Here is a 27,794-nt window from a genome sequence, read left to right as displayed (position 1 = left end):
TCACTGTGATGCAATTTGCCACCTGTGGGAATCATTCAAATGAAAGTTGGTTCAAGACCTGCCCATTTTTCACATCTAACCCAGATTTTTCTAAAGCATTGAATTCCTCAGCTTCACCAGGTTATTCACCAAATGTGGTCTTTAAGGTTTCTGGGTGTTTCAAAAACTGAAGCTTGAAAAAGTAAAAAACTGTATTTGTTCATTTTATTAACAATAATTTTATACATTTAAAAGTTTACACTGAATGCAGTGACTACATATTACAATGAACTAAAACAACTGGACTCTTAGATTAGAAATCAGTATAAATTACTTCTAAAATGTACCCATCACTAAGGACTTGTAAAGAATTTCCAGGCTGCTATTGCTAAAAATATGACAAAGATTCTGTATCTTCCCAATAGTTTTATATCAGTCCTAAAAGTAAACAAAAAGATTAATTCTGCATTTTAATCTCTCATCAGTAGAAAATATCTTATTAGAGAAGATATTTGGACACTATTTTATATTTTACCCAGAAAAACCTTTAATAGCATAATCGTTTCATTTGTAAATCCATAATCTTTATATTAGCATTCTGTTTATTTATTCTGTCATTTAAAAATAAAACTATTTCACAATTATAAATTTAATAATTTATTCTTCTACTAGCTTAATGAATAAGCTTACTTACCAACTGATATTCCTTACGTTTACTAGCATTTACAGGGGGTATACCATAAAATTCTTGGTTTTTAACATCAAACTGCAGCCAGTGAGCTGAATCTATTGGAGAAAGATCAACATTCAATAAAGTTAATTTCAAATTTCTAACACTGCCATCTTCTGGATCATAAAATGAGTCCTGAAATAAGAAAGAATACAATAATGTGATATTTAAAATATGTTAACTGCAAAATATAGAAATCAATGATTAAATAATTTAATTTTAAGAATTAATTGGGCAAATTCATATTGTTAAATAATTTAACCTCTACAAGTGTCAATATTCAAAATAATATTTTTCAAAAAAGGTGGGCACCCTAACAAGGTAAGACAGATTCTAGAGTTCACTAGATACAGAAATTACAACCAAATATATGTTACGAAATAAAAAGGTACAAAAATAGCTGTTATGGCAAAATTAATACTACAGAACATGTATAACTCTTTGTTTATTGTGTGTGTGTGTGTGTGTGTGTGTGTGTGTGTGTGTGTGTGTGCACACGCATGTGCATTTGTGTGTATAACTATAATATTAAGTGGAGATATAATACATACCTCTGGTACAGCATAGACAAGCAATTCACCAACAGTTGCATTGAGCCTATCAACCTGATTACGAGGTATTGGAGGGTAGTTTTTCAACTTTGGCGGAGGAGCTTTGCCCTCTTCACACTGGCCTTTACCTTGCCATGTAACTTTTACTACATCAATCTCAGGTAAAAATATTTCTTTAATGGATTGTTTTGGTCTACCATCATCTTCCGCTAAAACCTTCAGGAAAAAAATAAACAGATATAACAATAAAACATAATTTTTTAAAACATTTCTGTTAGTATAAAAAGCCAGGTACTTATTTAAAATACCACCTCTCAATTTATATATATTACTGCACATTCTTCTATATTTTTCATTAAACTTTTTATAACTGCTCTTGCTTAAAAATAAGTACTACAACAGCAAGATAGAAACTCATTCATTATCTTGCACTATTTACTGTAAATATGTCTGCATTTTACAGTCACTCATCATATAAATTTTATTGTGAGGTAATCCTTTTTTGCTTGAACCAATTATCTAACATGAAACATTTATGAGAATGGGAGAAATATTAGAACTGATGGTAAAACAATAGAGGGAAATTATTTAAAGGAGAGGTATGATGATGTAGAAAAAAAAGCAACAGGGTAAGGTAAACACAAAATATAGCAAAATAATAAAGAAGTGTAATTAATTTTTTTTTTTTTTAAACTATGGGTTCAATGGCTGACAAATATTCATAGTCTAACCAAATTACATTTAGAGAAGAAAAAAATTGTTACCTGGACTTTTATAAGTGGAAATTGTAAAGGGGTTATAATAAACTAAAAAAAATAAATGCAGGAGCAGAGGTGGTGGAGGGGTGATTTGGAGGGTTGGAGTTGAAAAAAAATGTTCCAATACAAAAGTTGTAGATCATGCAAATATCTACAACTTTTGTAGAGGTTACTTTTTAACATAACCTAAAAATTTCCAAGAAAACTGTGAAAAATCTTTTTTTTCATTTTTATTTTTCATTTCCGCAAAAATAATCTAATTTTGACGAAACTTGGTGAAACTATACCTTTCTGTATCTTAAATAACCACAAATTTTTTTGACATCAACTTTCACCGGAAATCACAATACATAGAAATTAATTTAATTTCTTTTTACCCCTTTTAAAAAAAAGAAATAAAATAAATTAACAATCTATAAATATTTAATTATTCAAAGAATATCATCCTCAATTATAATAACCTCAATAATTATAAATGCTATCATTAACTGCCCCATTAATGATGCCCCTAGATGCGGCAGTAACTGGAAAACTGGTTGAAGAAATACATACAGGGTATCAGAAAATGTTTAAAAATAATACTTTAACAAAGTCATAGTACTACCGATTCACAAATTTAAATAGCTTGATGGCAGATCACACAATTGCCAACTTGCATAGAATGATTTAAAGTTAAATCAATTTAGTTATTGGTTTTATCCTACTGAGCAGAATTTATATATATATATATATATATATATTATTTTACTGAAATTAATGTTTTTAATATTCATATTATTCCTCTGTACTGTTAAATAATATTTTAAATTCTGTTAATATAAACCAACTAGAATAGAATATTGAAATCCTCAGTCATGATTGAAATATAAATTAAACTGTATATTAAATATTAAAAAAACTAAATTTTTAATTTATATCAAAGGGTATAATATGAATCTTAAAAATATTAATTTCAATAATATATATATATAGCAGTTTTTTTAAAAATAAGGTGTATAGTAATTCTGTTGCTTACTAGTCTTTCTAGTCTTTTTTTTAGAACTAGTCTTTCTTACAACTGTTGGTATGCATGTACACCAACTAAGATACAAGAGGGCAGGGCAAACAGTCTTTTACTTAAGAGTAATGATCTTCACTATAAGCCAGTCCATAGTGAACAAAGTGAAGATGTCACTTGTAGAACTGCACATCAAATTTATTTTGGCAGGCTCAGCTTAGTAATGCACCACAGGATAATTAACTCATTGAAGAAGGTAACAGAAAACTACTTCACAATTCACTTCTCATTTCCCATAATAAGCATGGGATATTGTTGTTCTTGAAAATGGCTACATGTTTACAGGAGGATGTCTCATGTTAGGTCACTTGATCATTTGGTTATGGCAACTAATAGACCCTTAATGTTTAGTTCATTCTTTTTTATAACAAAGTATTGAACAGATTGTAAATATATCAATCATTAGATGGTAAATGCACCTGCCTTTTTTCTTTACTTTGAGTTTTTCTTTCTCATTAACAATTCTGCAAGTGCAGGTCTGACTAACTTTGCTAGATCTTCTCCATTTTGAGAATATCCTTGATGTTAGAAGCAGTGCATTCTCGGTTAAAAACCAAATTTCATAATTAATTTTATAACTAGCAATGAAAAGCATCCCCTTACTTCAATTTGTTTGTCCATAAACTCAACTTACCTTGACTAGATTAATTACTTCATTCCTAGGACAATAAATACGAGACAATGAATCATTGGTCCATGAGAATGAAGTGGAATTAACACCAATAACAGTTATCTGAGATGAATCTGGGTCATTGTAAATACTAGACAGCCTATTTACAATCAACATTTGCTGATCTAAGGGTAAATATCCCTGAACCTGAAAACAAAAAAAAAATAATTACTGGACAACATAATCAAGTTCTGGAAAAACGAAGTTTAATAATGCACTGAAATTAATAATGAATAATAAATTAATAGAGAAAAGACAAAAGAAATAGAGAAAAGACAAAAGAAATATAATAAATAAGAACATAAGTATAGATATCTAATAAAATATTAAATACTAAGACGAGGGTGAATCAAATATAAATGGTAATCTTTTTTTATAAATTTACTGATTAATATACACAATTCATATCATCATTTCTCTATATAGTCTCCTGTACGATCCACACACTTTTACCAAAAATTTGGAAGCTTGAATATTCCTTGTTCATAAAACGATTGAGAATGACTCATCAACCAATTGTGCATGTGCTGCTCGATGTCTTCATTGTTTTTTAATTGTTTTCCTCCAAGCTATTCTTTCAAGGGCGCAAACAAAAAATAGTCATAGGACAAATCAATTTACCCCTTGTCACAATCACGGTCTGCAACCTGGTGTTGTCGTGCAGAAGGATGACATCTCTGATAAGCATACCCTGTCTTTTGTTTTGGTAGGCGGCTTTTGTTGACTGTAGCAACTGGCAATAGTAAGCCGCATTCATGGTCGTTGACTGTGGAGAAAATCAATGAGTAAAACTCCCCTTAGAGTTGCAAGAAGTTTTCCAGCTGACAAATGGGTTTTGGCCTTCACTGGGCAGCCATCTTCCTGCCTTCGCCACTCCTTACTCACAATTTTTGACTCCAGAGAGTAATGATGGACCCATGTCTCATCACACGTGACAATGTGACTCAAAAAATTGTCCCCTTCTTGCCAAAATCAATTCAGAAGTCTCTCACAGATCACCAAGTTGACCTGTTACTGATTTTGTCAACAACCTTAGAACCCATCGAGTACTAATTTTTTTACAGCCAAGATGATCAGTGTTAGTAGATTAAGTACTCCCATAGCTGATACCCACTTCTGACACAATTTCTTCAACAGTGAACTGGCAATCAACTTTGATAAGCTCTTTGAATGGCAAAGAAGTTGTCAGCTGTGAGACTTGACCTTGGGTGTCGATAATGACTTTCATTTTCTACACTTTCTCGCCCACCCTTAAATTGTCTGGCTCACGTATATACATTGTTCTGGGATAGTGCAGCATTCCCAAACTATACCTTTTAATGAGTAAAAACTTTTGCAGGTTTAACACCTTCATTAGTTAAAACCTTTATGATTATTCGTTGTGCAACAGACAATGGAATCTCTTGCTCACTCATAGCTGTACTGATGACAGAACAGAGTAGAGGAGCTAACCAAGCTCGTTCTCCCTCTCTCACACACTGAGCATTATCCCCCACTCCACCATCCAGCTCGGAACTGCTTGCTGTGAAGATAGAAAAAATTACCGTTTAAATTTTATTCACCCTTGTACAACAGTTCACTAAATAAAAATGTTACCTTCTATAGCGCACAGTAAGGAATAACTAAGATAATTACTGGTTAATTTAGAAATGGTCCAAATAATTACAGAAAGTACTAAAAATAAATTAAATATAGCAATTTTCAATCTAATATAAAACAAATCATACAAGAATACAAGTACCAGTGCTCAATTCAAAATTCATGTAAAAACTAATATTAATCTATAAATAAGTGAAAAAAATGATTCATATAAACAGTTTTATAATAATTTGCAAATAGCAAACAATTATTACTCTTGAACCTTCCATCACAAAAATTCATCAGCTCACTATCACTCTTGGAACATGACATTTTGCCAAAACTATGAATAACCTACCTACTGACATGAGTCTAGCAGACTTTTTTATTTCATAAAATGAAATGTTTTGATTTGAGAAAATTAAATGCATTAAAAAAAATTTGCAGATAAATCTATAGACAATCCCAAAAGAAGTCTTCCTGGATTGTTCTATTACCACTTCTATTCCACAAATTGGTAATGTAAATAGAAGAAATGCATCATCTAAGAGGGGAATATTTAAAAGAAGACAACTTCATTCAATTTTAGGAATGTACCAAAAATTTATAAAATAAAAGAATTCTGCAACTTTTTCAACATAAATTGTAAAGGTTTTCTTCCTTATGTAAAAAAAAAATTTTTTCAATTTCCATAACAGCATTTTTTTATACCACAAAAAATTATTAATAAATAAATTATTAACAGAAACATTATTAACAGAAACACATATATCATTAAAACTAAACAGAAATTTTGCAAATAAAAAAATAAATAAAACTATCTCCAAATATTGCCTTTAAAAAATATACCTATTTTAAGTTAAGAAAAAATATAACTAACTAATACTAACAGGAGAATGATCGGATGGTTGCAGATGCAGTGTAATTTCATGAGTGACAGTACGATGTGCCTTATGATGCTGCACCTTAATTTCCAATTCATCTGATACAAAATCACCTTCCGAGTCTGTAGCCTCAATAATAAAATACCATTTTGAGACATGTTCTTCAAGTGGCCTATCAAAATGACATACATAAACATTATCACATGAAATGCAAAAAAATATTGTAAACTTAAGATTCAATATAATACAAGATTTAAAAGAATTTTTTTTCTTATTTGGGAGCTGCTATTTGAGACTTTGGGAGTTGCTTATTGTTCACTATTTGAACAGATTGCAACGTACACACTAGGAAAAAAAATTCTTTTAAGACGCCCCCACGGCGCAATATGTATATGAGGATGATATGTAAGACAAATAAATGAGGCGTTGTGTCTTGTACAAACTCAGGTAGACCATTCCCGAAACATGTGGTTGGTTAATTGAACCCCATCCACCAAAGTACACTGATATTCACTGTCTAGTATTCAAATCCACCTAAAAACAACTAGTTTTTCCTAGGATTCAAATCTCACAATAATTTACAAGGATTTCACTTAGAAAATAAATTGTTACACAACTGATTTGCAATGACCAGTTAACCACTAGACCAGCCCAGTGAACTTAAAATGACTTAACATAATTTTTACAACAGTCATTTAATAATTAAGGAAATTAACTTTTGTTTTAGTATGGTTTATTCATTAAATTAATAATTCACTAATTTTCAATGTAGCACCAAGCTACAAATTACATACTTCTATCAGACCACTAAATCTTCATGTCAGTAACAAAAAAATGTTATACTGATACCCGAATCAGTTTTGTACATTTGCTCTGATTTCTTTGTTGCAGTAAAAATTAATCATCTGAATGACTCCTTGAGACCCCCTGTAAAAAAGGAAGGTAGGGAGAAAAACTAGAGAATGAATGCAACAGAACCTTCCAACCTAATCTTTCAATGGCTTCTTTAAATGCTGACTGTATGGTACAAAGATTATTCTGAAATAGATATACTCTTTTGTACTCATTTTCTGTAAACCACAACTTTTTTTCAGATACATTAAAAATAAATTACTTTATTTTTAAACAGACCTCTACTTCTCATCATTTAAAAATACACACGTGTATTTTTCTAATCTGGTAAGAAAATAATAACTGAATAATTAATTTAATTACAAAAAAAAAAATATGTACCAAAAATTCATAATTTATAAAAAAAAGGTCTGGAAGTTTTTCAATACATAGAGGTGTCCTCACTTTCTTACATACAAAAATTGTGAGAATTTCCTTACCAGTACTCTTTTACAGAAACAGAAACATATATTATTAACATAACATAAGGTTTATTTTATTAAATTTACTTCTACAAAGTAATAAGTAAACTCTCCAGCAATTTCTCTTAAATGACACACATTATCAATCCACTTAATCTTACAACCAATTTTGATACTAAAGAACTTCATTGAAATAATTCTTCAATGATGTTAGACATGAAATGATGTAGAATAAATCAAAGAGAAATTATCCTAGAAATTACAGCAAATTTATATAAATTTTAGACTCAGGGTCTTCAAAAAACATGATAAAAATGCTGAAAGAATTTCAGTATCACAAATTTTTTTTTTCATTTATTTATTTCATGAGATTCAAGTTTTACTTGGATCTGATACTAGATCAAAAAAATTAAAATATTTTTTCTCAAAACTGGAATTACTAATAATTAACAAAACTGAGAAAACTTAAAAAAATAAAATTTTTAAGATTTTTATTTTCCACACCTGAACAAAAAGACTAAATAATTCATGGCAAAGAATGTTAAAAATATTAATCGAACAAATTAAAAATATTAGTGTAGTCAGTAGTAATACTACCACGTGTGCACTTGTGAGTGCATGCGCCCACACATGCATTCAAATTTGTATCAACAAGTGGAATTTAATTTTTTAAAAACAAATACTTACAAGCAATAAATTTCTAATGTGTATGAATTGAACTGGACCCAAGAATATGGTGCAATTGGATTGCCTTCATGAGTTTTAAATGCAATATGTAACCTTCTAGTGGATCCATCTTCTGTATCGTTAAACGTATTGTCTGGTATTGTATACCTAAATTAAGAAAAAATTAATAACATCAAAAAATTTTAATCATAAAAAATAACGTATCATTCATTCTACATATTAAGTTGCTAAATTTCATGTAACAGTAAAAATAACAGTAAATTCTCAGGGTGAACAATAAACTCCATTTTATGGTGTTTTTTTTTGGGGGAGGGGGACAAAAAATGCTTTTGCGTTATAATCGCCCAGCTCAAACAATTTAATAAGTAAAAATTTTAAAAACAAAAAATTAAATTAGATTAAAATTAAAGTAAAAAAGAAAACAAAAAAACTAAAAACTTAAAGATTAATATCACTAAAAAGTTGCAACCAATATCACGTACAAGGGAAAAAATGAAAGCTAACAAAATGGGAAACTTAAAGCTAATATGATAGATAAGATATCACTAAAACTTAAAACTAATATCATGTAAATTTTACAACTAATATCACAGTCAGAATCTAACACTTAAATAAATTTATTTAAAACGAAAAACGAAGATATAAAAATTTTTTAAAAATATGAAAGGAGTGTAAAGGGCCCTTTCACGGATAACAAAGATTAATGTTCTAAAAAACTACAACTAATCTACAAATACTAAATATAAGTAAATATTACATTTTATTAAACATATTTATTCTCCGAAGGAATGAAAGTATCTGATCTACCACTTGCCTGTCATTGCCTAGGATAAGGCAAATGTTTCGGGATAGTTTAAATTTGCAATGTACGGCTACATAACATACGCAGTCTAACAGGATGTGGTGCACAGTTAAACAACAGTCGCATCTTATGCATAGTGGTGTGTGTCCTGCTGACATGAGGTACTTGTGTGTGACTCTGGTGTGTCCTAACTGCAATCGACAGAGTACCACTTCATCACGACAAGTTTTTCTGCATGAGGATTCACATGGCAACAGAGAATCTTTAATGTTCCGGAGTTTATTATCAACAGTAGCCGTCCAGTCATCTTTTCACTTGGCTCGAAGAGACTGTTTTATACAATTAATAAAGTCAGAAGCAGCAACACCAGTGGTGAAAGGAGGTTGTTTCCCAATTTCCCAAACAAATGGTAATCAGAAGGAGCTAAGTCCAGATTATATGGTGGGTGATCGTAAATTTCTCATCCAAATGTTCTCAATAAATCATGTGTCAAACCTGCAACATGTAAACGTGCATTATCATGCAGCAGAACAATGCCATTGGTCAGCCACCCACATTGCTGATTTTGAATGGCGTGCCATAACTTACGTAGAGTTTCACAGTAAGCTTCTGCATTTTTAACTATTCCACGTGACATGAAACCCATCAGCAGTATGCCAAACTGATTCCAAAAGACTGTGGCCATCAGTTTGTAATGGCTGTGACTTGACCTTTGTTGGTCTGGTGGGTGGTTGAGGATGACGCCATTCACTTGACTGCCGTTTTCTCTCTGGCATGTAATATGAAATCAGTTTCATCACTTGTAACAATCGATTTCTGGAACCCATCACCTTTTTCTGTGTAGTTCATCAAAAATTCCAAAGCAGATCCCACTCAGGTTTTTTGTGATGTTCCATTAAGACGTACGGCATCCAACTGCACAAACCTTTCTGAAGCCTAAGTGATCATGAACAATGTGACCACCAATAACAGCTCTTGAAACATCAGAAAAAGAAGCGCCAGGTTGGAAATTGTTGAGTGATAATCTTTTCTGATTTCATCATCAATATGTTTCAACAAATCCTCAGTGATTATCAAGGGCCTCCCCGAACGTTCTTCATCATGCATTAATTCTGTTATTTCTAAATCTTTCACAGCAACCAACTGCCTTGAATTTCAGCTGGTTTAACGTTTTGATAGTTTAAAAACCATATGACTCCACGTATTTCACAATCGGCAGCAAGATCAATTTTCCTATTCATTTTACAGTGTAGCAAAGACTGTACTACAAGACAATTTACAGACAAAAATGCACTGTGTACATTTCTAGCATGACCATGAACGACACAGGTTTGCCAACCTTAAGGAAAGAAATTTCCCAGTGGTCTTTACTTTAAAGATATCCCTCGTGTATTAAATCTGAATAACTTTTTATCCAATATAACTATCGTACATCTTTCTGCAACAAAATTCTAATATGTAGATATAAAATTAAATTTTTTGTTTAATTTCCACAAAGGATTCTTAAGTAAGAGCATCAAAGTTTATCAACAAAATTAAGGGGAAAAAAAGGCTATCATACTTTACGATTCCCAAGATCTGATTTATCACAAATTTGTACTCCCAGACCAAACTATGAAGTTGGGAAGCTTATTTAGAGTTATAAAAAGATATTAAAAACAATCAAAAGATTTGAGAACTTCTTGAAATGAATGTCTCCTACATAACAATCCACCTGTTCAGTTGTGAATCACACACCCGGAGATTTTGACCAAAGGACATCATATTGACCCAATTCTCTTATGTAATTACATGACCTGGCTCCAGCAGACTTTTTTTTTAATTCCTGAACAGATTTAACTTAAAATCTCCTTTTGATTATGAATATTCCAACAATTTAGTAAAACATAAAATATCACCTAAAAGTAATCTCTCGTGAAGAGAGATATATAATGAGAAATGAAAATATGATATGTCTAATAACTTTTCAGACACATTATATAAGACCATTAACTATCAAAAAGTTGTGTAAATATTTTTGGACTGTTGCACCCACTTCATCACTTGGTTGGACTTCATCAGGTACCTACAGTCAGCAGCCTATCACCAAACAGAACCAAATTACTTCTAAAATAAAACATAAATAACCATTCTTTATGAATAGGGGAAGAATGGGATCTAAAAGAGCTTTTACAGTTTCACAATAAATTCAGTATTTAACCTAGCTAATGTAATAGCAACCACTAAATTTTGTTAAAATTAATTCCACCATTTTTTAGTCAAGTCTTATCAAAAACATAAATAAAACTTGTAAAAGCAGTTGAGATCATACATCTGATACTTATTTTTTTAAAAAATCACTATCCATAAACATTCTTATTATTATAATACAGCTTAAAAATAAAATATATTCTTACCTTAAGATCTTTCCAGCAGTAACAACTAATTTAGGTGGTCTATGTGCAATAACAGGAGGAGAATTTTTAGGCTCTTCTATTTCAATCTCTTTAGTAGTAGTTTCCACTGTTGTAATCTGCTGAGACAAATTTGGAGTTGGACTAGGTGTTGAATCATTATATGTAGAAAATATGTGCTCGGTAGAACTTTCCAGCCCTACAGTAGTTTCATGATCTATTGGCTCAGTTGCCTATAAAAAAAATGAAAGAAAAATCACTTTTGTAGAACTGTTACTGAACTATTGATCAACCATATACACATAAAAAATTGAAGTAAATCACATAACTTTTGAACCTTTTATGCAAAGATTTTTTTTTAATGACTTAAAACATAAATAATCATTCTTTATATGTAGGGTAAGAATGAGACCTAAAAGAGCTTTTAAAGTAAACTCAGTATTTAACTTAATAGCAAATTAAATAATAGCAAATTTCTATGTTAATAAAAATAAAATAACTGACATAAGTGCACGCAAAATTATATTATTTATTTTATTTATTCATAGAGTACATCTGCAATTTTTAACAGAAGTTTATAGTACGAGCAAAAAATCATTGAACAAAAGCATTTTAACATACACTCCAACAAATAACTTATTTCAGTAAATAGACATTAGCAAAAGCATTACTTTCTGAACAATAAACATTTTCTTATACATATGAAATAATATTTATATAAAATATTTATATTATATATTTATATATTTATAATATTTATATTTATATAATATTTTTTTTAAATTAAGTCTCTTCAGTTTTTATAAACTAATAAACTAACAAAATTTAATTTTAATACCAAAAAACAATAGAGGTAATGGAAAAATATGAAGGACTTAATATAAATAAGTTAAAAAAAAATAGGAAATTATACAAAAGGCATGCCAGTGTACTTTTTGTCAGGGGAAGACAGAAAAGAATCCTCAAAATTTGAAGCTCATGAAAAAATTTTGAAGTCAAATTAAAGATGATGCAATAAATAGAAAGATCTCTCACCTACGATGGCAACTAAATCTGAATAACATTGCACATAAGCCAGTAATATTACTAGCGTGGCTAAGTATTCTCATAAATAATAATTTTTTCTTAAATAATGTATAACTAATTAATCAAATACATGTAATTAATAAAAAATAAATATTTCATTAAAAAAGAAGACACACCAGATGACATATGATTTAAATGTATTCTAATTTACATTCACTATAGCTTTTGTATTAATTTACATAAATTTTAATCAAGAATTATTAATGTAAAATTAAATTATAGAATGTATAAGATTATTTTATCTGAGTTTTATTAAAATTGATGAATAAGATTACATCCAAATTACCTTTTGAATAAACTATTTTGAGAAATGGCGTGCAAATTAATCTACTGAAATTGGTTAAATACATGTGCCCGGTATTTGTTTATGCATATTACTGTCAGTATTTATAACTTACTAGGTTCATCATTAAACAAGGAACTATAAACAATTATTAGATTACAAACAAAACACGTAAACATGTTATTTAGAATAATAATCTTACTTAATTGTAAGAACATAAATTACTAAACATAAATTAAGAATATAAAAAAACAAGAAAAAAAATTTTTTAAGACACATTTTATCTGTAACATAAATCATTAGTTATGTCAAACATTAAAAATAGAACTAATAACAATGTTTTTCTGTCTATGAAATCATCTAATATAACCTGAACTCAATTGTTTAAATGTATTAATCTGTGAAGAGATAAATTAATAAATTATATACCAATTATTCTAACTATAGAAAGTAAAAATAAATTATAAGAAATTACATCCACAGAAATTGAAAAATATGCAAATAAATCTAATGTAACAAAGTATGACATTACAATCCAATGGATTTATCAATATATAAGGGTTAATGCAAAAAACATAAATGCAAAAAATATAAGGGTTAATGCAGTAAAATCAGTGATTTTCACTGATTTTACTTTATTATACTAATTATGACTACTCCAATTCAAGGCAATGGTAATTTTCTAACTGTTTAGAAAATTTTTTTCATACTGTTATTTTAAACCTTTCTTATTTTATTGAGGTAATCTTAATTACAGCTGCATAACAAAAATTATAACATTTGGTATTGTATTTATAAATTCTGATAAAACATTTAGATTACATAAAAGTACAGTCGCCAAGAAGTAATGGCAAACTTGGAGTGGGACAATTACTACCGAAGCATCATGCATCATGTTTATGATACTAAGATATGACTAACGATGGTGTGCCAATATTTCAGAGAACAATAATGAAGCAGTGTGTGCAAGCTGATCGTCCAAACTGGCTGTTACGTGGCAGCTACTATATGTGAAAACAATATGAAATCTATGAAAATCCCTTTCAGCACCAATCGAGTAACTTTTTTTTTCTAATGTATAAAATTTGTTACAATATAATTACAAAAAAAAAACAACATTTCTTTAATTTTAAATGACAGTTTTCATATTCTAAAGAACATATAATATATACCACAGGATCAAATTCTCAGATTATTTTTGTTAAAGAATGTACTCTAATTACTATGCAATAGAATGAAACAAAAAGACTAAATCAAATTATAATTTAATTTTTTAAGCATAATATATACTGTCTTATTTCATAGCTAATCTCCAATTGCTAAAACAAAATAATAAATTCACAAAAAAAAATTCTATAACAAAACGATGTAATTTACTTAATAGAATAATTAATTAGTAATTATATCAAGTAAATGAATCAACTCGAAAATAAACAAATAGATTTATTATATGAAATATACAGAAAATATAAATACCTGAGTTGAATCAGTAGCTGGACTAATAAGATCTGGTAAAATAGAAGATTCCAAAGTATAACTTCGTGTAACTTCAGGAACCAGTACATGACTTGAGGATGGATAACTGTCATGCTCATGGTCTTCCTCAACAATTACTACAGAACTAGTAGGACGTTCTGGCGACTGTAAAAATAAAAAAAAAAGATTAGAAATGCTTGAAAAAATTAGCAGACGCATTAATTTTACTGATATAATTTTTTATTCCTCGCTCTATGAATCATGAGACCTTGCTGTTGGTGAGGGGGCTTGAGTGCTCAGGGATACAGAGTAGCTGGACCGAAGGTGCAACCATATCGGAGAGGTATCTGTTGAGAGCCAGACTAAGGAATGATTCCTGAAAGAGGGCAGCAGCTCTTTCAGTAGTTGTTAGGGGCGTGAGTCAGAATGATTTAAACGGTCATATCAACATCACTCAGTCCTCTGAGTACTGCGCAGCTGAAAGCAATGGAAAACTACAGCTGCTTTTTTTTCCAAGCAAATGTAGCTCTCTGCATTTTCATATAGCAATGATGGAGGCGCCTTCCTTGGTAAAATATTCCGGAGGTAAACTAGTCCCCCGTTCGGATCTCTGGGTGGGGACTACTAAGGAAGGGGTCACCAGAAAATTAAAAAATAACATTCTACGAGTCGGAGCGTGGAATGTTAGAAGTTTAAAAAAGGTTGGTAGGCTAGAAAATTTAAAAAGGGAAATGGATAGGATAAATGTGGATGTAGTAGGAATTAGTGAGGTTCGGTGGGAAGAAAAAGGCGACTTTTGGTCAGGTGATTTTACAATAATTAACTCGGTTTCAAATAATGGGCAGGCAGGAGTAGGTTTCATAATGAACAAGAAGATAGGGAAGAGAGTAGAGTATTTCAAAACGCATAGCGATAGAATCATTGTAATAAGGATAAAATCAAAACCTAAACCGACAACGATTGTTAACGTCTATATGCCTACAAGCGCCCATGATGATGATGAGGTAGAGTGTGTATACGAAGAGATTGATGAAGCAATTAAACACGTAAAAGGAGATGAAAATTTAATAATAGTTGGAGATTGGAATGCAAGCATTGGAAAAGGCAAGGAAGAAAATATAGTGGGTGAATACGGGCTGGGCAAAAGGAATGAAAGAGGGGACCGACTTATAGAATTTTGCACGAAGTATAATTTAGTAATTGCCAACACCCAATTTAAAAATCATAATGGAAGAATATACACTTGGAAAAAGCCAGGCGATACTGCAAGGTATCAGATAGATTATATCATGGTTAAGCAAAGATTTAGAAATCAACTCGTTGACTGCAAAACTTACCCTGGAGCAGACATTGATAGTGACCATAATTTGGTGATAATGAAATGTAGATTGGGGTTTAAAAACCTCAAGAAAAGGTGTCAGATGAATCGGTGGAATTTAGAGAAACTTGAGGAAGAGGAGGTAAAGAAGATTTTGAGGAGGACATCGCAAGAGGTCTGAGTAAAAAAGATAAGGTAGAAAATGTAGAAGAAGAATGGGAGAATGTTAAAAAGGAAATACTTAAATCAGCAGAAGCAAACTTAGGCGGAATAAAGAGAACTGGTAGAAAACCTTGGGTTTCAGACGATATATTGCAGCTGATGGATGAACGTAGAAAATATAAGAATGCTAGTGATGAAGAAAGTAAAAGGAACTATCGGCAATTAAGAAATGCTATAAACAGGAAGTGCAAACTGGCGAAAGAAGAGTGGATTAAAGAAAAGTATTCAGAAGTGGAAAGAGAAATGAACATTGGTAAAATAGACGGAGCGTACAGGAAAGTTAAGGAAAATTTTGGGGTACATAAATTAAAATCTAATAATGTGTTAAACAAAAATGGTACACCAATATATAATACGAAAGGTAAAGTCGATAGATGGGTGGAATATATTGAAGAGTTATACGGAGGAAATGAATTAGAAAATGTTGTTATAGAGGAAGAAGAGGAAGTTGAGGAGGATGAAATGGGAGAAACAATACTGAGATCTGAATTTAAGAGAGCATTAAAGGATTTAAATGGCAGAAAGGCTCCTGGAATAGATGGAATACCTGTAGAATTACTGCGCAGTGCAGGAAGCGATTGATAGATTATACAAACTGGTGTGTAATATTTATGAAAAAGGGGAATTTCCATCAGACTTCAAAAAAAGTGTTATAGTTATGATGCCAAAGAAAGCAGGGGCAGATAAATGTGAAGAATACAGAAGAATTGCGAGGAGAGTGGAAGACCAATTAGGAGAAGACCAATTTGGTTTCAGGAAAAGTATAGGGACAAGGGAAGTAATTTTAGGCCTCAGATTAATAGTAGAAGGAAGATTAAAGAAAAACAAACCAACATACTTGGCGTTTATAGACCTACAAAAGGCATTCGATAACGTAGACTGGAATAAAATGTTCAGCATTTTAAAAAAATTAGGGTTCAAATACAGAGATAGAAGAACAATTGCTAACATGTACAGGAACCATACAGCAACAGTAACAATTGAAGAACATAAGAAAGAAGCCGTAATAAGAAAGGGAGTCCGACAAGGATGTTCCCTATCTCAGTTACTTTTTAATCTTTACATGGAACTAGCAGTTAATGATGTTAAAGAACAATTTAGATTCGGAGTAACAGTACAAGGTGAAAAGATAAAGATGCAACGATTTGCTTATGATATAGTAATTCTAGTAGAGTGTAAAAAGGATTTAGAAGAAACAATGAACGGCGTAGATGAAGTCCTACGCAAGAACTATCGCATGAAAATAAACAAGAACAAAACAAAAGTAATGAAATGTAGTAGAAATAACAAAGATGGACCACTGAGTGTGAAAATAGGAGGAGAAAAGATTATGGAGGTAGAAGAATTTTGTTATTTGGGAAGTAGAATTACTAAAGATGGACGAAGCAGGAGCGATATAAAATGCCGAATAGCACAAGCGAAACGAGCCTTCAGTAAGAAATATAATTTGTTTACATCAAAAATTAATTTAAATGTCAGGAAAAGATGTTTGAAAGCATATGTTTGGAGTGTTGCTTTATATGGAAGTGAAACTTGGACAATCGGAGTATCTGAGAAGAAAAGATTAGAAGCTTTTGAAATGTAGTGCTATAGGAGAATGTTAAAAATCAGATGGGTGGATAAAGTGACAAATGAAGAGGTATTGCGGCAAATAGATGAAGAAAGAAGCATTTGGAAAAATATAGTTAAAAGAAGAGACAGACTTATAGGCCACATACTAAGGCATCCTGGAATGGTCGCTTTAATATTGGAAGGACAGGTAGAAGGAAAAAATTGTGTAGGCAGGCCACGTTTGGAATATGTAAAATAAATTGTTAGGGATGTAGGATGTAGAGAGTATGCTGAAATGAAACGACTACCACTAGATAGGGAACTTGGAGAGCTGCATCAAACCAGTCAAATGACTGAAGACAAAAAAAAAGTAATAATGATAGTAATATTCTGTATTTTAGATTTGTAACACACTGACACTAAGATAGAAAAAATCATTTCAAATATTTTTAAATATCTAATTATTCCTTTCATAAAGACTCAAATTTCAAGCGTAAATTTATAGTAATATATGTGAAATCGAATGTAATCCCCTTTTTATCGTAACAATTATAACATACATATATATAATTACTTCATTGTAATGAAGTAATAGACCTTTATAGACCTAGAATACAGAACAATTAGTTTAACTAGCCATGCATCAAAAATCTTAACTTGAATTCTATACAGAAGAATTGAAAGTAGAGTGGAAGAAGTGTTAGAAGAAACCAGTCAAATGACTGAAAAAAAAACAAAAAAAAAAAAAAAACACTTCATTGTAAAATAAATATTGCAGTAATCATACATATTGCTTAGGTTTATCATGAATTCTTGTATGTTTATACTAATATTAAAAAATGGATTAAAATATAATATCTTAACGTAATTGAATAGTTAAAATATATATATATATATATATATATATATATATATATATATATATATATATATATATATAAGAATTCAGTAGAAAATATTTAATCATTTAAAAAAAAAGGAATAAAAACTAATAGATATTTTCTTCAACTAATAATGTTGAGTTCAATAATATAAAATAATGCATTTTAAAAGGTGGAAGTTTAAATGATATAAAATATCATAGAGCATAAAAATATTTAATTCTATGTTAAATATTGAAAACTTATTTTGTAATAATTATTTCATATTGTAAAAAGTTAAATAGCGAATATATATGCATATAGTTAAATAGGAAATAGTAAAATAGTTTAATAGTTAATTTCTTTAAAGCTGACAAAAATGTTACAGGATTTTTTTTTAATTTTAAAACATATTACTGCTAGATAAAAATAATAACGAATTAACAATAAGAAACATTTTACTTCCTGTAAAAGAAACACAGTATATGTTTACTCGTTAATATATTAAAATAAATATATTATTCAAAAGAAATCCTTGCAGTAATAATAATAATAAAACAAAAATAGATAAACAAAACAAGAAGAAAAAGAAGTAAATTCATTGCTTCCTCCTGACTAACTTAAAAATCAAATGAATTTAGTCTATAGCCCACGAGTAGCACTAGATAGGGAATCTTGGAGCTGCATCAAACCAGTCAAATGACTGAAGACAAAAAAACAATTTTTTATTTAATATAATTTTACAGTGATATATTACTTATGTCATGAAGGGAAAACATATAAACATCAATCATGCTCCCTTGTAAGGATCATTATTTAAAGAATATATTTTATCATCCTAATAAAAATGATACAAAAATGTATTCATGAATATGTAAAATATTGTTAAATGTAATTATAGCAAAGGTAAATATAAATAATGTAAAATATTTGGAACGTATGTATCATTTGCGAACATCTATATAACAGTACTGCAGTCATAATTTTAAAAAAATACAATATTTCCTTCATTTTTTGGAAAACTGCAAATCAATTAATTTCAAAAACTACAAATCCTATTTAAATCTCATTCTGAATACTTTAAAGTTTAATTCAGTCAGATAATGAATGTGAAATTAGTTCAAATGCCATGACTGATGAAGTAATGAAAAATAAAACATTGTAAAAACTACTGAAATGTGGCAATGTGCTTGAAAATATGTACGATGCCATGCATAGAAGGTACACAATCCTGATTGAATACCCTGATTCATAAATTACCTGACTGGGAACAATGAATCATACCTTGGATTCAAACCAAACTTAGTACGTAATTTTCATTATTTCTGTCACTGATGCAGTTCCTTTCCAGTCAGTTACTTAATGATGATGTTTGGGAGATTATTTTTCTGAGTAGATTTGATTTTTCAAAAGCATGTGATAAATACTGTTACATGAAAAAAACGCAAAGATAACTGTGATAGTAACTTGTTAAATACTTATGATTTTTGGGTTCTGAAAATATATTGTTATGGCATTTGTTACTGGTTGTAAAACAAACTCAGCTAACTTTGCTAAAATAAACCCAGAACCCGCAGCTAAAATTGAAAATAAACCCAGAATCAGTTCATTTTTATTTACCTGCAGCAACAACTGATGTTATTAAGGAAACACTACTACAAATAAATATCAAAAAATCTTCTGGAACTGATTCAATTAAAGCTTTTGATTTAAGGAATATTGCAGATAAAATTACCCCTTTATTAGTTAGATTCATAAATTTTTCCTTGCGGAAAGGATTTTTCCCTAATTTAATGAAAGTAGTTAAGACTAATCTATAAAAATAGGGATTATAAACTATTAGGAAATTATAAACCAGTTAGAACCTGTTAGAAAAAGTATGCGAGAAATACACAGTGAATCATTTTAATAAATATTTGAATTATAATAATCTACTAAGTAATTGTCAGTTTAGTTATCAAAAAGGTAAAGAAGTTGGTAATCTGCTTATCAATCATTTTTGTAATTATTTTAATAAATGCTTGGATGATGGAAATTATGTTTTAGTTGCTTTTGTTGGTTTCAGCAAAGCAATTGACAATCTAAATCACTCAGTCTTGATACAATGTTTGAAAGAGATTGGAGTGGAAGGACGTTAATTGAAAATTATTTAAAAAGCAGGAAGTTTGTGATAAAAATTGCTTCTAGTTTGAGTGATCCTGTTGAAATTGATGTTGGGATACCTCAAGGAACATTTAGGGCTGTTATTGTCTAAAGATACATAAAGTCTACCACGACCTAAATATTCAGCTGTTTGAAACAGCTGAATCGTGTCTTCAGGAAGATTTCAATAATTTTATGAAATGGACTCATGAAAGGCAACTTTGCCTAAATAAAAATAAAACGGTTGTGGTTCACTTCAGAACCAGCCACTAGCTTACTAATAAGCTTCCAATTATCAAAAGTCATGATTGTAATTGTAAGTAGAATAATAGCAGATGTGATTATAAAATTTTGCAAAATGTAGAATTTAAATATTTAGGAATTACTTTATGTAGTAAATTAAAATGGAAAAGCCATATAACAAATCTACTAAAAAAATGAGCAACATATTGTTACTAGTAAATTTTATTATATCAGTGGTATCAGCTTCAAAAACAATTGATTTTGTTACACAAATTAATGTTTCAATCATTAATTGGGTATGGCGTTTGAACTATGTGGTTCAGCTACAAATTATTTAACTGAAAAAAAATAAAAAGGCTCAAAACAAAGTAATCAAAATAATTTTGAGTAAACCTGTAAGTTTTTATCAGTTAATATTGATATGTATGCTCCATATGAAAAATGAATTTAAAACTAAAAAAATAATTATTCATCAAACTAAGTATTAAAATCTATTTGTTGTTTCTAAATATAATAATAATAATAATAAATATATATATATATATATATATATATATATATATACGTATATAGTAGAGTCATTGAAAGTTGTTGTTCCCAGTTTATATAATATGTTAACAAAAGAAATAAAAGTTATGACAAATTATAATCTGTTTAAGAAAGAAGTATTTTGATGGCTAGCCTCTCAAACTGTAAATATCTGGAATACCTGTTAATCTTAAAGCAATAAACAGTTAAATCCTTTAATATTTTGTTACAATTGAATATATTTTTACCGTAACCACTTTTTGATGCCGCTAAATATTTTTCATAATTAACAGTATTCTTATTATAAACTTGGTAGTACAATGTTTTTAATAACACACAATTTTTTTTTCTTTTACAATAAATTTAGTAGTAGATATATTTTTTAACTTTCTTTTTTGATGTAATTATTAATGTATTTTGTTCTATATTTGTATTTTTCCTTGTTAATTTATTTGTACTGTATTAAATGAGCACTTGTCAATAAGGCTTAGAGCCTTGGCGAGACTAAATATAAATAATATGGAACAAAGTTTTTCTGTTTTCATACTTGAAAGAGCATCTGATAATAATTTTGCATAATAGGCTATAAGTCTAATGAAGCATACCATTTTTTTTAATTTATAAGACATGAATGACATGCATATTGTACGTATATAGTTTCTACCCTTTGACTTAAGTCTTAAATCAATTAAAAGAAATCCAGTGATCAAAGTACACAAATATTAAACTGGTTCTGATTAGATCAAAAGGAAATAAACATCAACATTTATTTAAACCAATGTCTTGCAGAATTCCATTACAGCCGTTATAGAGGCTGATCAGTGATAAGCTATTTACAATGCAAATTACAGTAAAAATCAACATGTTTAAAAAAAAGATTAAGGGCTCCAACTCAGCAACCTAATGTTCTTGCTTATTGTTCAAACCAATGTGTTTTAAGATATTGAGTGCATTAAATTCAATAAACTAATTAGCAATAAATACTAAGTACAGAAAGTCTACACTTTAAGCTTAAATCCATCAATCAACTTTCTTTTTATCCAATTAAAAATAAAATCAAATATTTATTAGATTAAGCAACAAAATAAACAATTAAGCCCACACTTACTAAAGTAGGTGTAGGCATAATTCCAATAGGGGGTAGAGCTGAAGAACTACTAATCAACGATGCTAATTGAGAAGATGGCAAGTAGGAATCTGTATGTTCACGATGATGATGACCATGGTGACGAACACGGTGAGATTCAACAGTTGGTGATTGCTCTGGCATAACAGGAGATGGAGATGGTGAGACCATTGGAACAACCACTCTCTTATCTGGCTCAGGTTCCATGTCAGTACCTTCTTCTGCTTCATTCTCACCCTCACCTTCTCCTTCCCCAGAACCAACTACCTGTAAAGTAAAAGTGAAAAAATATATTTTTGTACATACACTCAAAAAGTGAGTACAAACGGAATATAACGAACAATAGTACAAATTTATAAAAAATAACTGGACTATATTTAATATACGGTAGGATAGTAGATTATTTAGTTGCAAAGATTCAAATAGAGCTTATGCAAAGCAAAATTTTCAATCACTTCGTTACATGTAATAGTTTTTATGCTAAAAAATTCATAAGAGTTTTTTGAGCCCTTTTCAGTACTCAAAACTGTCATCTAATACAAAAATTTAAAAAAAAGATTATAAAATTACCTGGCGCCTTTCTCTAAATGGGAATGGTGTTGTAGCAAGATACCATCCAAGAACAGGTAACTGTAAAACTTCTGCAAGTGTACCATCTCTAGCAATCTGCTTAATTCGTGAAACAGAATTACTTCTGGACCATAAACTGCCACCACAACCAACCTACAACCAGAATTTAGGATAAAGATAATTATTAAATAAATAAAAAATGTCAATGCACCTGTAAAAATGTAACTAATAAATCATGCTTACATTATTTATTCAGTAATAAACTTTTCACTAGAGTAATTTCAGACATGTGTACAGTACAATTTGTTTATGAAATTATTACCACAAAATATAGAGAAAATTATATTAAATAAAAAATTATAATTCACTCGAATAGTTAAAATTCATTCAGTATAATGGATGATTAAACTTCATAATTCACAAACAGAAAGAAAAAGATTTCCTACCAAAAAAAAAAAATTATTGGATAACTGATTCAAAAATATCCAGATAGTATTCAATATTTTATCTTTATGGTTATTGATTTTTAATTACTCACTAAACTGCCTCTGCATTTCCTTAGTTATTCTTACTCTGTTTTTACTTTTCACTATTTACAAGTGATCATTTTTAGAAATACATCCCACAACGATTTTTTTTAATAAAAAATAAAACATACATAAAAACAACAAAAGATAATAAAACAAAAAAAATAATAATTTTAAGGTTTTGCACTGTTTCATTGCTCTTTTTAAACAATTTCTTTTTATTTTCATTTTTCCTATACAATTAAAAACAATGGTAAGGTTTTAAATAAAAATTATATTGTTTTTATTTATAAAGTCAAATAGTTTACTAATAAAAGTAAATATTTAATTTAATGACAAAAGTGAAATGCCTTTTAATTTCTTTACAGCTGTCTACAATTAAAATTGACCGAGTTCAAAATACTGCAGTATTAAAAAAAAGAAACCATCATTTTTATTCAGTAATTAAAATGAGTGAAATTAAAATTTAATAGAAAATGCATAATTTAATAAAACTCTTAATCACATTGATTTTTTTTAATTATCAAAATTCACTTATAACTAAACTATTGTACTTAAGTTTCAAATATGATTAAATTATCTGTAAAATGAGACAATTCATAAGTACGAGGGTTATTTTTTTTTAAGGTCCGATCGGTCACAAAATTAAAACCACAGTGTATTTTCACAGTACTTACATAGTACGCTATAGTACTTACATTTGTACTTACATAGTTATGCTATTTCTCTATATAGTCACCACTCTGATTTAGACATTTGTCATAGCGTGGTACCAACTTTCCAATACTCTCGTCATAGAACGGAGTCACCTGTGTTTTCAGCCATGTCTCTATGCTGGTCTGCAGCTCGATGTCTGTGCCAAAATGTTGTCCTCCAAGCCACCATTTCATGTGAGCAAAGAGGTGAAAATCGGATGGAGCCAAGTCCGAGCTGTAAGGTAGATGATCAAACACTTCCCAACGAAAACGCTGCAGGAGCTTCTTTGTTACAGCTGCAGTGTGCAGCCGAGCATTGTCATGGAGAAAGACAATACCTGATGACAATATTCCTCTCCGCTTATTTTGAATTGCCCTTCGTAGACGTTAAAGAGTCACGCAGTATGAGGCTGCAGTGATGGTCGTGCCACGTTCCATGAATTCCACCAAGAGAACTCCATTCCAGTCCCAGAACACAGTAGCCATACACTTTCTGTTGGAGAAGGTTCGCTTGAACTTCTTTGGTTTACTGGAAGAAAGGGAATGCATCCACTGTTTGGATTGTTCTTTTTTTTCTTCAGTTTCAAAATGGACCCATGTCTCGTCCCCTGACAATTTTGTTCAAAAAATCTTCTCCTTCATTGTGGTAGCACTAGAGAAATGTTAAGGAGGCTTCCATTCTCATTGTTCTGCGATGGTCAGACAGCATCTTAGGAACCCATCTTGCACACAGTTTGCAGTACTGAAGTCTCTCACTCACAATGGTGTAGGGAGCTGACCTTGAAATTTCAGGAAATTGCAATACAGAAATTGTGAACTGACTATTTTCTCGAATTGCCTCATCCACTCGCTCAACGAGATCATCGATTGACACTCGCTTCCTTCCCTGACCGCCTGCATCATGAACATCTGTACGTCCTGCTTTAAAGTTCCTGCACCATTGTCGCACTTTGCTGTCACTCATTGAAGTTTCACCGTACACATTACTTATTCGTCTATGAATTTCAGCTACATTACACCCCTCAGCCTGAAGAAATCAAATTACCGCACGCACTTCACACTTGGCAGGAGATGCTATTGTTCTAGACATGTTTACGTGCTAGCTGCGTGTTCAGAACTAAACAAAGTGACGTGACGTGATTGAAGGCCATACTAGAGACACTGTACAACACATATGCGCAAAGGTTCATCCGATTATTGCACGGGTTTTTATTTCATGACCGATCAGACCTTGAAAAAAAATAACCCTTGTATTTATCTATATAACATATTTTATACACACCTAAAAACAGTATAATATATTTTTTAGTGGTGATTTGTTTTAATAAATATCAAAGCTGTTTTGACATTTTTAAGGTTCTTTCACATTAAAATGCTTCAAAAATGAACTGTAATATGATTTTTTTTTTTTTAGCCTGAAAAAAGCAATATTTTCACTTCTAAAATGTTCCATTTTTAACAGTTCTTACGTAAAACCCTTATATAGAAAATTTATGTTAATAAATTTTAAAAAAATATTATTTTAGAAAAAAGAACATAACAGGCGTAAATTATTGTTATTAATTTCTGTTTTTCTGTAATTACTGACCAAAATATCTTCAGAATCTTTATGGTAGAAAATATCTTCATGGAATCATCAGATTACTGCACGAGAACCTTGCTTTTTTCATAAAGAATGAAATAATTATCAAATAATCTAACTTTATTTTAGCATTTTTAAACTAAAAAGAAGTCCAATCATGGTACCCAATGCAGTAGGTAGCTTTCTTATGAAATTTACCTAATTGTAATGGGAACCATGATTCGACTTATGGAAAATTTTGACATATCTTCGCGTTTCACATCCCCCAGACCCCAAACCATCGTCAGCTCAAAAGTTTTTATATATATATATATATATATATATATATTCCACTTTCTTGTGGACACGATAACTGCCGTAATTTTGTGCCATCACCTTCAAATTGTTCCTTAAAAGTAACTCATCCCAAAATCTCGGTCGAGTTCGTTAATAGTCAAAATCGGACCATGGGGGTGAAAATGGAGGAGCTTTTTCAAAAAAAAATAACACTATAACTTTCTTATTAAGTAAAATATTGAATTCATTTAAAGTTCCTACTATTATTTGCATAAGGACCTAAAACTTATAAAAGTAAGGTTTTTTGATATCACCAACCGTTGCCTCAGGGGGCTGAAACAATGGGGTTTCAAAGCCAAAAAAGAAACATACCTCCCTTAATAGGTACAGTATAGAATCAGTTTAAAGTGGTCATTAGACCTCTAAATATTACCTAAAACTTTTGTCTGGAACAATTTTGATATGACCTACCCTTACGGCTAGGGATGACCAAAATGTTGCTGGAATTGTAAGATGGGGGCTTGTCATATACCAAACATGTGAAACTTTGTTTCACATGCAACTATTGTCATATTAGTCACATGCAACTAAAGTTAAGTTTTTCTTAACTTTAAGGTGGACATCTTTTTTATCCCCTACTTAGCATCGGTGAAATCTACCTCTGCTCTGCCTTCCAACGTGCCAAAATGGATTTTTTTTGTAGTTGCCAAAAAATGAATGATTATTAAACACGTCTCTCAAATGCATAATGCACTATTGTTAGACATTAAAAAAAAAACAATAAAATTAAAATAATTACAAACAAGTTCCAATAGAGAATTAATACTACAAAAAGACCATTTTTCCATTTCAACTGCGATTTTGTTTGGTCAACCTACATCAAAAATATAGATTATCACAGTATATTCCTTATTATTACTAGCGCAAATTAAAACTGTGAGTTAAGATAATGTGCTGCTCAATTATTTTATGTTGGTTTCCAGAGTTTCTATGTTGTTACAAATATGAATATTTATTCACAACAACCATTTTAACTACTGACCTGCCATTGTAAAATAGTGGAAGACTTTGATATTTTCTTTTTTCTGTTGCCAGGACCAGCCATCATCACGGTTTCAGATAATAAATCATCATCACCAGTTTGTGGGAGAAGACTAAATTTATCCTAAAATTGAAAACACGTTAAATTTAAGAAATATACATACATGATGTAAAGAAAAGATGTAAAACGATACAATAAAAAAAAGTTTTTTGAAGTTATAAATATTGAACTTAGTGGTTATTATTTTATTTAGCGTCACTTTATATTTTAACATTTTTAGTAAACATGAAATGAAACTAAAAAAATACTCGGAGCACTTGGATGAAGACATCACATGACTGCTGCTCAGCTGCGAGAGTAATTTATTTTTTCAATTAGTATAATTTTTTTCTTAATAAGTTTTGTTTTTTATTGACAATATATACAATAATTACTACTTCATAATTTATTACAAGAGAATACAGATTATTAACAATTATTTTAAGTATAAATGCTGTGGAATTATATATTGTTTAAATTTAAAAGGTTTACTAAATATATTACTGAGTTTTTTAATCAATTTAAACAAATAAAGTTAGGAGAATGTTTTTCAAGTTTAGAAGTTGAGATTTAACTAGGGTACATAGTATTAAGTTTCCTTTGCTGTTGTTTAAATCAATAGTTATTTTTAGCTTTGCAGTATCCTGCTGTAGAAATAGAATTGCTGGTTTCATTAACAACTCCTCCACTTGTACAGCACTTTATACACCACTTTATACACTTTATACACCTACAATGAAATTTAATTTACATGTTCCATCATGACTAAAGATACAAAATGTGTCATACTATAAATAACAACATAAAAATCCATTTCATTTCAGCA

The 27,794-nt window shown here is 30.0% G+C and overlaps 1 protein-coding gene across 2 annotated transcripts in view; it reads right to left on the bottom strand.

The window, feature by feature from the left end:
- Positions 1-27,794, bottom strand: part of Dg (Dystroglycan) — an 81,354-nt gene that overhangs the window by 16,740 nt on the left and 36,820 nt on the right. For both annotated transcript variants that reach the window (XM_075359823.1, XM_075359824.1), the window contains exons 5-14: positions 26,930-27,052; positions 22,808-22,960; positions 22,220-22,504; positions 14,248-14,412; positions 11,406-11,635; positions 8,208-8,354; positions 6,214-6,379; positions 3,710-3,892; positions 1,261-1,476; positions 674-844 (exon numbers count right to left, since the gene is read on the bottom strand). In XM_075359823.1, the coding sequence (XP_075215938.1) occupies positions 674-844; positions 1,261-1,476; positions 3,710-3,892; positions 6,214-6,379; positions 8,208-8,354; positions 11,406-11,635; positions 14,248-14,412; positions 22,220-22,504; positions 22,808-22,960; positions 26,930-27,052 (1,839 nt within the window). The remainder of the gene's footprint in view (positions 1-673; positions 845-1,260; positions 1,477-3,709; positions 3,893-6,213; positions 6,380-8,207; positions 8,355-11,405; positions 11,636-14,247; positions 14,413-22,219; positions 22,505-22,807; positions 22,961-26,929; positions 27,053-27,794) is intronic.

This window comes from Lycorma delicatula, chromosome 3 (genome assembly GCF_047948215.1).
Source record: "Lycorma delicatula isolate Av1 chromosome 3, ASM4794821v1, whole genome shotgun sequence".
Lineage (NCBI taxonomy): Eukaryota > Metazoa > Arthropoda > Insecta > Hemiptera > Fulgoridae > Lycorma > Lycorma delicatula.
This window is presented reverse-complemented; position numbering and strand designations above follow the sequence as displayed.